This window comes from Microchirus variegatus (genome assembly GCF_963457635.1).
Source record: "Microchirus variegatus genome assembly, chromosome: 3".
NCBI classification, from domain to species: Eukaryota; Metazoa; Chordata; class Actinopteri; order Pleuronectiformes; family Soleidae; genus Microchirus; species Microchirus variegatus.
The window spans coordinates 27,735,509-27,748,667 of record NC_139804.1 but is presented as its reverse complement, the minus strand read 5'-3'; the positions used below and the strand labels follow the sequence as shown (position 1 = coordinate 27,748,667).

The following is a 13,159-nucleotide window of genomic DNA, read 5'->3' as shown; positions in this document are numbered from 1 at the left end:
GTGACAGCCATTGTTGTTGTAGTTGTTCATATTTTTTCCTCCGCTGGTCAATACATAGTCGTATTTTGCGCGTGTCTTGTAAAATAATTCCATGGCAACAGGAAAGTGAGATGATGTTTGTGTATTCAAGTGTGTAAAAATGTGTGTTTGAGTATTTGTATTTGAGCTTAACTTTATGCACGTGTGTGTTATGATAGGATGTGTGTGATAGTACTGTTTGTATGCACATATATGGAGACGTGTGTGTCCTTGTCAAAGTCTGTGTGTGTGTGTGTGTGTGTGTGTGTGTGTGTGTGTCAGTAAGGCACGGCAGGTGTTTTTGGTTTTCAGGGCAGTCCAGAGGAGACCACTGCAAGGCCGGGGTGTCTGAGGGAGGCGTGGCCAGCATGCACAGCTTTGGGGCAGTCTGGCGTCAGGACGCGGCCATTCTCCCCCACACTTCCTGTGATGGACAGACGGGCCTTGTTCCGCATGGCTTCGGAAAACGACAGCTATACGAGGCAAAGACGGAGGAGAGGGCAGAGCGGAGAGTTTGTTGTTAAAGGAAGACATCTTGTGCAGACATTTGGCAACAGCTGCAGCTACTGTGCATGCAAAGACACAGACATTTCTTTGCAAAATGCATGCGAAACTTTTAAACATGCACGTGCTGGTATCTATCTGTACACATGAAAAAGTCTGGGGTGCACTTACACATAACTGCTTCAATGGGAAAAAAGTAATTTTAACGCATTGACTGCAGGAGAATATGTCACTGCCTTGAGGGAGCAGTACAATGCCGTACTCTTGTGCCTTTTATAGCAATTTTTTTTACAATTTTATACATACAATTTACAATTATTATCTGTCTATAATTTTCTGCCAGAGAATATGAAATGAATACGAATCATTACATTTTAAAAACTTTACCCTTTAACACTTAAACTTCAAAATGCCCATCTGGACCTTTTTCTGCCCATTTGAACCATAAAGGGACCAGAAAATGTCCTTGCTTTTGCCCAGTTTTCCAACTTTTTCTGGCAGTTATTTACAATTTACTTTAAATAAAATACCGTTTTAACAATTTAAACACTGCAGTTGTACACAAACAACAGATTTTGCATGTTAAATTTGAGACTCTCAATGTTTCTTTGTCTCTTAATTTGCAAAAACAGGCCAAAAAATGGAAACTATGTACTAATACTACTACTAAATTTTTCCGATGGCACAAACCATCTCGTAACTACGGTAACGCAGAGTGCGTTTGTGCGAACATGTCGTCAGCGATACGCTCGGTGTTAAAGGGTTGAATCTGTAACTATTTGTACTATCTCCGCTGCTATCTTGACCAGGACTCCCTGTGGGACCTTCCTGGCTAAATAAAAAACATCAGCACATTTTGTCGCGAAAAACAAAAGATAGTTTCCATGTCTACTTGATGTGGTGTCTATGCATGGTTTATATCTATGTTTTCTGGCATCAAGTCTTCCTTCCTGCCTTTGTTGGTGTTTCAGTGTCTCTTGTTGCGTTGTGCTGCCCCCGCCTGTCAATTAGGGGAACAGTAACCACAGCAGGATGTGAATCACATGATCTGCTCACGTGTACGCTGGTGTGAGCGGTGTGAATGCACCCCAAACGTGTACAAATTCAAATCTCCCTTCGACTGTCACACTAGCACGGTGAATAAAATGCAGAAGCAGGCAACATCCACCAAACACGGACAACAGAGACACACGTGGGTTTAGATCGTAGACATCTGCATTTCATAGGTGACCATGCATTTTGTGGGTTGTGGGTTTTCAATAATCTGACAGATTCGGGGGTAAGGATTTGGAAGGTGAGGATTTTGGAAAGAGAGAAGGTAAACATGGAGGTTTTCAGATTTATAGAGAGGGAGTGACTGACGATACTGCTCAGAGTCGGGCGACACTTCACACAGAAAGGCTACTCGATGATTTTTCTGTTCACTCTCAGTCGCTGCTGTAGAATGGAAACCTCAATCCTCTCATTGCCAGAAAACTTGATTTTCAGAGTGACAGAGTCACTTCTTAAAAAGTCTGTAATATCACTCATGTTTTACAGGGTTTTACACAAAAACCGTCAGCAATAGAGAGTTTAACCACTGTAAATGATGCCAGGGAAGATAATATGCTTCACTTTCTGACACATAGCAATTTGTTGTTTTGCTTATTAACCATAGTTAATAATGAAGTTCTATTATAACATAAAATAACATAAAACAGCTGTGAATGGTAACACACTGCCAGAAACTGGGACATCAGTTCTGTCATTTTTATGTTCCGCTCAATTAAAACCTAAAGAGAAAAAAACAAGTGACTGCAAAAACCGGGACTCTATATTGTCTATATTGTCTTGGATTTTTAGATGGTATACTTTTACAACTTTAAACTCCTTTAGATGATTAAAGTTGGGGGCGAATATGGCACAGGTCCAGTCAGTTGCACTGCAGAGAGCGGGAGGAAATGCAGTTAAGAGCTGTGTTATCGCTTTTGAGTGGAGTCCAAAACTGCTCCACACTTAAAGTGGTTTATTTGTGCTAAACTTTGTATTTCATTTTAAGTTGGTGCTGTTACAGTTGAACAGACAATGGCTGATATTTAGTGCGTCACATTTTGTTCACTTTATTTTTTGCATCCTCTGCATTCAATAAGGCGATCGTCTGAAAGGTTTGCTCAGCAGAAGAAATTGAAAGTTCAGCGTTTCCTTCTCTATTAGTTAATTGCAATTTAACATTAATAAACATTTTACAGCAGCCTCACCAGGTAGCCTTTCTATATGAAGTGTTCTCGTTGATTATTCGTCTGCGTTAACACTAAGTAACTGGGCTGTTATACAGTCGTGATGGCTGGTACAAGTCAAAACGCCTGTTTGGAGCATCGACAAGCGGGGGTGCACAACTCCTGTAGGACTTTGGTATAGTCCTACAAACTAGAAATGCGGATCTATTAAATTTTTTTTTTTTTTTTTACACATAATTTAAAGGTGCCATATGTAAGAATGTGGCCAAAACAGTTACTACATTCAAATTCAAAATACAGAGGTCTTTTAGGTTTTGTTTTCTGACGTAACTGGCAACCCCGTGGTTGCTCGGCAGCTGAGACTCTACTGACTGCAATGATTGGTAGACGGCGGTAGGTGGCGCCACATGCCAAAACATGATCTCAAAACATAAACATATATTTTTAATGCAAATATTTTGGCTGCACTGTTGTTGTTGGTGAGTTCAGTTTGTTATATGAACATTATTCCTGAGTCTCTGTGACATATTAGGAGGATTTTATGGCCAGTTGATTTAGATTTATTACATAATGCACCTTTAACCACCTGAGGTTGATAATATCTGAACAAAAAGTGAAAGTAATTAAAAACTGCTGGTGTTTTTCTTGTTATAATACAGACACCTCTGATTAAATATAATACCTGAATGGACAGGAGCAAATCATTATGTTCACTGTGTGTGTTTTTCCGCTTTTATAGCTCATCAAAGAAACAACTTCTGACACGGTGACGAATCACTGACGGCTCTAGTCATGTCGTTATTTCTCTCCTTCCTAGATATTTGGGTTGAGCCAGAGTGGAGTCCACACGACAGCTAATTAATTTGTGGCTTGAAGCAGTTTGATTTGAATAAGGATCACAGCACTAAGAAACTTCTGTGATTTCAAGAAAGTTCAGTTCACCATCCCTAACAAAAATCATACTGTAGGGGTTTAAGATAGACTTTTATATGGTAAGTCAATATCAGGAAGCCATTTCTATTTTGTTGTCATCAATATAAACTGTGTACAAAGAGTTTTTACATGCTTATATTTTATAGATTTGCAAAAAATGCTAAACAAATATATATATATATTTATTATTTGTTATATATATCGATATATATATATATATATTGATTGTTGTTATCATAAGTAAATAAAATCAAATAATAAAAAATGCAAACAAATAATTTTTCCTTTGCTTTTTTCTTGGTGCGTACCTTAAAGGGTTAATACCATAAGGTAAAGTAGAATTAAATAATACTGTAGTAACAAGATAACACTGGATGATTTAGGCTGCTAAAAAGGAGTTTTCTTTGTCTTATTATTTTTCGGTGGATCATTTAAACATGTTTGATCCTGTGGCAGACCGTGAGGCTGGAGTTGTACATCCCTGCTTTCTCAATATTTTGTTATTACCTAAGATTACAATGCAGGTGCCTAGCCAAGTCATCGGCAAAGAGCATCACCACCATCATCATCAACATCATCATCATCATCATCATCATCTGCAGCCAAAGACGATGGAACCAAAGCTGTAGTCACACATACTGTATCTAACCCCATTCTAGTCTGGGATGAAAAATAAGAACTGTAACAAAACTAGCAAAAAAATATTAAATATTAGTCCAATATATATAAATAAAAATTAAATTGGCAACAATAATCTTTAACAAAGCAAATGGGGCCAATTTATATATAGATATAGAAATAAAACAGGCAAAAAAACCAAAAAACATAAGGAGCTTTGTTGGTTCCACAATGCTTGACCACATCCTCATATGTTACATGAAGAACAGCACAGTTGCATGTGGCTGCGTCTACATGGACAGTACAAAAGTCTACAGCACCATCACCATGATCAACACCACCAGTAACCCCACCTATGTATGGGAGCCTCTAAATCCTACCCCTATATCTTGACCCCCTCGGAGCCGTACACGTTGTACCCCTCCCTATAAGTGGCTAGATTCTGGGTGCTGGGGGAGGGGCTGGGGCAGTGGGGGGGGCTAAGGTCCACCTTCATGCGCTTAGCTTCGGCCCGTGACTTGTAGCAGAACTCGACCAGGGCCACCAGCATGGCCAGGCCCAGGCCGCCCACGAGGATGTAGAAGACCCCGGCCACGTTGGACAGGCTCAGGGCCTGTGATGACTTGTCCTGGAGAGAGAGAGAGAGAGCGATGGGGGGCGGGGCGGGGGGGAGGTGGAGGCCACGTGCGGGGTTAAAGGATGGGTTTGTTCGTTTAGGTACGTGCATGGAAAATATGAGGGAAAGGAGGTGGAGTAGTGAAGTAAAGATAGGAGACGTGATTGATAGTGAAGGAGGCGAAGGAGGGACAATAGATGAAGAGGGGAGGAGTTCAGAGAGCAGATAAGAGGCAGGAAAAAGCAGACAGAGACAAAGAGAAAGAGGTTGTCAAAGAAAACTAAATATTAGCAGCCAAAATCCAGTGTTATCCTGTTACTACAGTATTATTTAATTCTACTCTACTTTATGGTGTTACAATCTACGGCTAACGACTATACAACCATCACCACAACAGTTATATACACACTTTACTACACATCTGTGACATTTTAGTACTACAGAACTACACACAATAATATCACCACAGCTTAAAGCAATAATAGTTAAATATATATAGATATATTACAGAGCAGGCTTGTGACATGTCACTGTAGTTTTAATGTTCTCTGTTCTCAACATCTGGAGTTTCACAATAAAAAAGTGTTTCTACTCTGAACAACAGTAACTGCTGACTGTGTTTAAAGTGCTGGCAGATGCAGTATGAATTAGCTATAACACTTAAACAGCATCACTATCATAAAGTAATGGTAGCGCTTTATTTCACAGGTTTGTCATTTTCCAAATAAATTTTACAAGAGCAGTGTTATCGGGTTTTAATTACCGGTTATTACTGAAGCTATAATTAGGCTAATTGTGTTTGAGCTTACATAGAAATGTTGGTTTTTCCACAGGAAGTAACAGCTTAATCACTGCCCATGTGGTGAATAATACATTATGCATGAATAATTGAATGAATAATGTTATTTATTTATAATATATTTGATATTTTATAATTGTTGTTTATGTATTTGTTCAATGCATGAATAAAAGTTGCCTTGGCTGAATGGTCAATAGACCTGTTCTGCAGTGACTGTCAAATATCAATGTTAAAATATTAAAATTTAAATGTCCAAAAATTGAATTGACCTGGAATTGGTACACAATGGTAGATGTTCCACAACATGATCGGAAAAACATGAACCAGTAAAATAAAGCCTTACCAAGCCTGAGTGTAAACAGTCTGCCGTGTGGCAAAAATTATGTTCAACATGAAGAGATAAAAGCCAATAATTTCAAATCAATTTTTTTTTGCTGGAGCTTAAGACACATCTCATCTTTGTGGATGGGTTTCAGGCTACCAAAAAAAATGGGCTATAGTGTATGAGATCAAAACAAAAACATGTGAGTGAAAGTTGGCAGATGACAATCAAAAGTGTACAGTAGAGTCCTAATGCTGACTGTAATGAAGATGGGTTTGCCACAGATTGCTACAGAGACTGAGGAAGAATCTAGAATCAAGAGTTTAATCTGATGCCAATTTATCTTAATGTGATCCAGCACTGAAATACAAATAGGGAAAAGAAATGAAACCACTAAAATAGATCGTCTAGTCTAGTTTGGCACATTCAAGTGATGTTACAGTGTTTAAAATGCTCTTTTTTTAAGACAGTTGCAGTAATCTGGAGCGTATTCAGGATGAGGGATTATAGCTAGCGGTCTGTGGGCCGCAGCAGCAGCATGAGACTGACCTTACTTCCAGAGTCCTTGGGTCCACACTCTCCCTTGTCATACCACCATTTGTTTTTCAGTTTGTCTAAGACGCCTGCTTCGCTCAGTTTCAAAACTGCAAGGTTTACCGGGGTTCTTCGCGTGTAAAAATAACATAAATAACATCATAGGTTATGTTATTTTATGTTATTAAGGTATTTAACATTTGCATTGCACAGCTCAGTCACATAGAAATGTATCAGAAAAATCAACAACAACAACAACAACAACAACATCAGGTGACCTAGCATGGATCCCACTGAGTACATGTGTGTACGCTCGTTCACGAGGGGCTGGGGGGAGGCGAGGAGCTAAAGCGAGCTACAGACATATGAGTGGGACCCACCTTTGTCACGACAGGTAACACACCCATGCTGCCCCAGCTTGTCCTTACGCTCGACAGAGGCCAGCACTGTTAAGCCAGGACTATGCGCACAAAGGCTGGCACTGTGTTAGAACCGGAAGAGTGAGCTGAATGAAGTGAGACAGAACTGGAAAAAACGTGTCTGAGGATTTCTCAGAACATCTACAGAGGAACTACAGAGGGATTATTCTTTGATTTTAGGTCAGCGTTTGGCCTGCAGTTATTTGGTGTTCACATCTTACACTTCCATGTCTAATCTGAAACTAATGTACAGTAACAACAGATCGGGGGGAAATGCTACTAATATAAATATAAAGTATAATAAAATATAAGCGTAGCAACTTGCTCTCAGCGTCATGCATCTGTAAGCACGGGGAAATTGTTTCGTTTGCCGTATGTAATGGCATTAATGGCATTGTGATTTGAACAAGATGGGTTTATTGCTGTTGAATAAAATAAATGGAATAAGAAAGAACTAGAACTAATAATAAGTACTGGCTGCAATATATAATCCCTGAGCATAACTCAATATTTTTTCCCCAAGGAACGTCTTATCACCTATTTTGTCTGTCATATTCTTGAGAGATACAGCTGAAGGGGTGATAAAGATCAGTTTAACTCCAGACTGCCATCTCATCACTCCTCTCCCCAGAGCTACCACTAGGGGGCGAATATTCCTGTCTTGACAGTAGCTGCCTTCCTTAAACTGAACCAACATCCCATTACCTTGCACTGTGACCTTTTAGACGGGCTTGTCAGATTTTGCCATACGAAAAAAAAAAGAAATTTCCCTCCATTAAAAACAGGAAAAAATACATTCCTAATGCCCAAACATTACACATAGTAATGTAATATAATAATCTATATCTAAATCTGTAACAAACTCAAGCCAAATTGTTAAATTCCAAAACAAAATAAAGTTAACTTTTTCTGTATTTTAACAAGCAGTGTTGTACCTTTGTCACTGAGTCTGAACCTTTCATATATCAAAAGGGCACACACCACTGACATCAGTGCAACACCGTGTTTATTTTTTGAAGCTGTCTGTTGTCGACTCTTTGCCAGGGCAGATGCGTGCGTTACACTCTCAGGACGGGGACCGTTGCAGGCTGCCCAGCCGGTGAACGGCCCCCGTCCCCTAGTGGTGGGGTGGGCAGACAGAGAGGGCTAACCTTGGAGTCCCCTCCCCCGCTGCCACATTCTCCTTTGTCATACCACCACTTGTTTTTCAATTTGTCCAACAGGCCCTGCTCGTTGAGCTTTAGCACGGCCAGGTTGACCGCATTTCTTTAAGTAAAAAAGGAGGGACAGATAAGATAGTTTGGTCAGAGCAGAGGATGGAGGGACAAACGGACACGATGGATGTGGGAAAACGACAGCCAGGAGGAAGAGGGAGGGAGGGGGGGGGGGGGAAAGGAGGAGAGGGAGAAGTCAGAGGGGGTTGAGCAGACAAAGGTGGGTTAGTGGGGATGGATGCACCCCAGACAACATTTTCTTCTTCTCTATGAATTTCTCTCCACTTCAGAGACGTTTTTTCACAGAATTTCTGTTCTGATCTCACATCCTCTGTCATGTTACTGTCTCTGTGCATCACTCTCCTGTACAGGGTTAGACTAACAGAGGAAGCTCCGCTGTTAAGTGTCAGACTGTGGGTATGAATTATGTTAACCATGGTGCTCTGCCCTCCCCACTGTCATCTGCATGTGTGTGTGTGTGTGTGTGTGTGTGTGTGTGTGTGTGTGTGTGTGTGTGTGTGTGTGAGCCCTCCTGCTCTCACCCCTGAAGGCACTGACCTCCAAAACAAGATTCAGGGACACCAGGCCAAATATTGAGCATTAATGCTACTTGTGTACAATGCGTTCATCTTCATTATTTCTGGTACGTTCCCCAAAGAGATTAACTTGTTCTTTTTTAGCGTATTGGTAAAATGAAATAGCCAATATTTGAAACCTAAGGGGTAAATCTGTCGTCTTCATTGATCGCAATCTAGTTAAAAGCATGGATTTTTAAAAAGGTTTTAACAGCTTCTGCATTGACGAAAAACACTCGAGTCCACTTGAAAACAAAAAAAAAAAGAGAAACCATCCTCGGGAAACGTCCTTATGACTGTGACATTTGGAAATAACCGCTCAGCAAGAGGACCGCAATGAATCCATACTATCAATTTATAACGCGACAATAGCTTCAACAGAAACGTATGGACGAGGTTAATGGATCAGATCTGGAGTTATTTTCAAATCTCTCGAAATTGATTTTGGTCGCGCAACTGTGGATTCATCTTTAAACGCACTTTTTAAAGCCGGACACGTTCTGCAGCAGAGGATAACTCTAAATTGACTGTAGGTGTGAATGTGAGAGTGTATCCCGCCTATCAGCCTATGTCAGCTGAGATTGGCACAGTGTGCCCCCCCCCCCCCCCCCCCGCGACCCTCATGTGGAGGATAAAGCGGTAGAAAATGGATGGATGGATGTTCTGCAGCTAATAACCTTCTGCTGTCAACTCTTTTGTTCGTGAGATATTGTAATTGCAGCTCATCGCCACAAAAGCGTCAGTTTTTGCAGTCACAGCCTGCATGTTTCTGTCTGGACGTCCTATCATCCCAGAGCTTGTGACTGAATGATTTTCAGTTCAGGCTCAATACTCGAAAACAAATGATGCATGCACAATTTATATTCACATTTTGTTTCCTCTGATTTTTTCGATTCCTTATCGTCAACGATCGTCTTTACTCTCTGAAGTAAAGACGATCGAGAGATTCAGAGAGAGAGACAGAGTGTTCTCTGGGGTGATCGGAGCTACAGGCCATGACTCATCGTATGGATGAAAACAGGTCAACATATCCGTGTCATGAGAACTACAGTCACACATCATGTAAAAAAAAAAAGGTAGCTAGACTTCAGAAAGTACACATACCCTAGCATTCATTTCAATTATCAGGTTAGCCGTCCTCCTCATCAACATCATCGATTCAAATGAACACTGTGATTAGTGCAGTGAAAGGAGAGGCAGGCTCACCTGACGTGCACACTCCCAGCCACATGCGTGCACCTGGTAGACAGGGTTTTCCGCTGATTGAGAGAAGTCAGAGACAACTGTAGAAAGTCCTGATAAATGAGCTTTTTTTTTTGTTTTGTTTAGTTTTTTTGTTTTTGGTGGGGGAGAGGAAAGAAACCTATACCCACCCTGCTGTCTGTCACTTTCCCCCCATAAACGGAAAAACCAATTTTGTCAGAAACAAGAGATAAACGACAGTGACTGTGGTTTTAAGGGGCTTCTTTGCACCACACACAGGGGGAAGTTATAGGGATAGGACGTGAGGCTGATTCTTGTTTGGCTGACAGAGAGAGAGAGAGAGAAAGAGAGAGACACACACACACACACACAGAGAGAAAGAGAGAGAGAGAGAGAGAGAGAGAGAGAGAGAGAGAGAGAGAGAGAGAGAGAGAGAGAGAGAGAGAGAGAGAGAGAGAGAGAGAGAGAGTGGTCCAGCGTTACTGAATTTATTCAATTATTTTCCCTCAAGAGACACTTGTCACATTGTGAAGACTTTGTCTCTGCATGTCACAGTCACTTGTAGAAAAATAATTACTTTCATTGCCAGTATACCTCAGGGAAACCTTCTGGGACTGTTTCTTTAGGCTCATGTTAACAAGCCAGATAAACAAGTGGCTTCTGAGGGAAAACCAGAACAAAAGGACCAACTTTGTTGTGCCAATATCCAGTTTCATGTTTGCTTCCTCCGCCGCACACTGTCTGACAAATACACACACGGCCATGCGTTTCTTTAAATAGACGACTGAGCACTGCTCGATTTGGGTTTCATTTCATTTGATGTTGTTCAATTGAAGTAATTTGTGTCTCAGCATTGTTGGTGTAGGATTCTGTATTGTGATGACTTTCTATTCCCCCCGTTGGCCAGGCCCCTCAACATTTCTCATTTCTCACTTTTTGTTTGCTGTTCATCTATAAATTCCCCCTTGTGGCCCTGTATGTAGTGGCAGCAGTCAGAGGTTCTGCCCCTCCTTGCAGTCACATCCAGTTAATAAAATGCACCTATTATGATAATCATCATCATCATCATTATCATCATCATCATCATCATGACTACCATTTCTCAGCATGAAAGAAACAAAGGGAACGGGACAACAGACAAATGGAAAGAGTTACCTGTAAGGTGGCCCTGTGGAGAGACAGAGCGACTGAAAGAGCAGGGACAATGAGGATGGGCACAAGCAGTAGGGGGACGCACAAACGACGTGACACAGGACACAGAAATGGAGCTAACTGGCCCTAAATTAACAGGTGGATATCACAGGAAAGGACAGAGCCAGAAACAGAGGGACAAAGAAATTAAAAAAAGGGGAAGGAAACATGATGAAATTTGCATTCTCAATGCACTTGTCCATCGCTGCTGATGGGTGGAAAACCTGTTCGATTCCAAACATTGCAATGACGCCTTAAGTTTGAGCGAGTTATCCTCATAACTCCTGTAGGTCAGATCTAAACAAGTCCAATTGGATATGTGATGTTTTCACCCGACAGCAGGGATAGGCTAAATTACATGTGATATAAAAGGCACAGCAGGGTAGGTGGAATATCGCAGCAATAGTACAGTATCAGCTTTGTTACTGTCTCCTATTGTTACACTATTCCACCCACCTTAACTGTGAGCCTTTCGGCGTGGCAATGCCGTATCCTTTGGAGTCCAGGTTCCCCCCGACTTTCATGGTGTCGCAAGGCTTGCGCTGCTCCGTGTACTCGTTCATCGTAGACTCCAGCAGGAAGGCGTACTTCCCTTTGGACTTGCGGACCCTCGCCACGCCTTCCGCCGTGGTTTTGGTGAAGACTGTCGGCTCAGCGGATTTCATATATGACCACATCTTCTCGTATACAGCTATTTTGGACCTCTGGGGTGAAGAGGAGAGAGAGAGAGCAGAGGTTAATGAAGAATTGTGTACACATACAATGCTCGATTGTCCCAGAGATAAGTATAGATTTTGTGCCAAGTGAGGGGAAACAGAAAAGAAATGACAGATTGCTAGGATGCCTACATAAGATCTACTGTATGTGGGTGGGTGATTTTTGGTTTTATAAACCAAGCATAATTTATCACAATGAGAAAGTGGAGCTCATGTAGCCGAATATGTTGTTTAAAAACACATCAGTGAGTCCAAACTCTTGTATTCCAATATTCCCAGGTTTACATGAGCTTCCTCTGGTGGCACTTGGAGGGAAATCAGAACTAGTGTTCTACTGCATATACCAGGGTATGTGATCAGAGTGCTTAGATAAAAACAAAGAACCAAAAATGAAAATCATTAAACAACAATATTTAGAGTCACCTTATCTATCACTCCATCTTAATCGAATTTCCTTATACCAGTGTCTGAAGTATATCGTGTGAGGAAAAGGAGGATGACAACATAAATCTGCTTAAAAAGATATATATCTGAGGGCTTTGTCTCCCTCTTCCTCGATCAGTGATACCTGCAGCCTCACAGTCTGCTCTTCTCTTTGTTCTTCTTCTATACTTATTTTTTTTTAATTATTATAGCAAATTTAAATAAAGTGGCAGAGCTTTTCTGTGTGTTTCTGAAGAAGACACATCAGGTAGCTAGTTAGCAAACACAAGGCAGTGGTTTTGGAGCAGGTGCAGTCTCCCAAATGAGCAGTAAACCATTAATAAGAGAGTTTTTGTGTTATTACAACTGTTATTACAGCTTATTACTCATGGATGGACAATCACATCTCACTGAAGCTCAAATCAGCCTCTGTAAATGTTCACAGTTCTGCTTATTCACATCATCATCATCATCATCATCATCATCATCATGCCATCCTCACTGAGACAAATACGAAAGGTCTGGGATGTAAATATGAGATCAGAGGAGATGAAAACAAAATGCCCTATTCATTACCACAACTCACTGTTTATTGATTTGACCCTTTTTTTCCCCTCTGTGTATAGAAAAATATAGTCACGGTAAGAGTTTAAATTTCATTTGGTATGATGAAGAGTCGTCTGACTATTATAGTCCTTGAATAAAATTACACAGCTGATGGAGGGTTTGTCTCTTTCATCATCCATTCTTATCCTCTGGCATAAAATGACATTTATAACCACATATAAATGTAACACTACATCTCTCCTAAAAGTCAAGCATCAATCTTACTCTAAATGAGCTTATGACTGGAATAGT

At 40.8% G+C, this 13,159-nt stretch overlaps 1 protein-coding gene across 3 annotated transcripts in view; it reads right to left on the bottom strand.

Annotated features, from left to right (window-relative positions):
* Window positions 1-326: 326 nt before the first annotated feature.
* gria4a (glutamate receptor, ionotropic, AMPA 4a) overlaps window positions 327-13,159 on the bottom strand; it is a gene marked incomplete at both ends in the record, with an annotated part of 108,190 nt that continues 95,357 nt past the window's right edge. Inside the window, 4 exons of one of the 3 annotated variants that reach the window (XM_083886687.1) lie at window positions 327-491; window positions 4,780-4,917; window positions 8,131-8,245; window positions 11,619-11,866. In XM_083886687.1, the coding sequence (XP_083742813.1) occupies window positions 327-491; window positions 4,780-4,917; window positions 8,131-8,245; window positions 11,619-11,866 (666 nt within the window). Of the gene's footprint in view, window positions 492-4,671; window positions 4,918-6,575; window positions 6,691-8,041; window positions 8,246-11,618; window positions 11,867-13,159 lie in introns of those variants that run through there. The other 2 variants (XM_083886688.1, XM_083886686.1) reach the window with 2 other exon arrangements.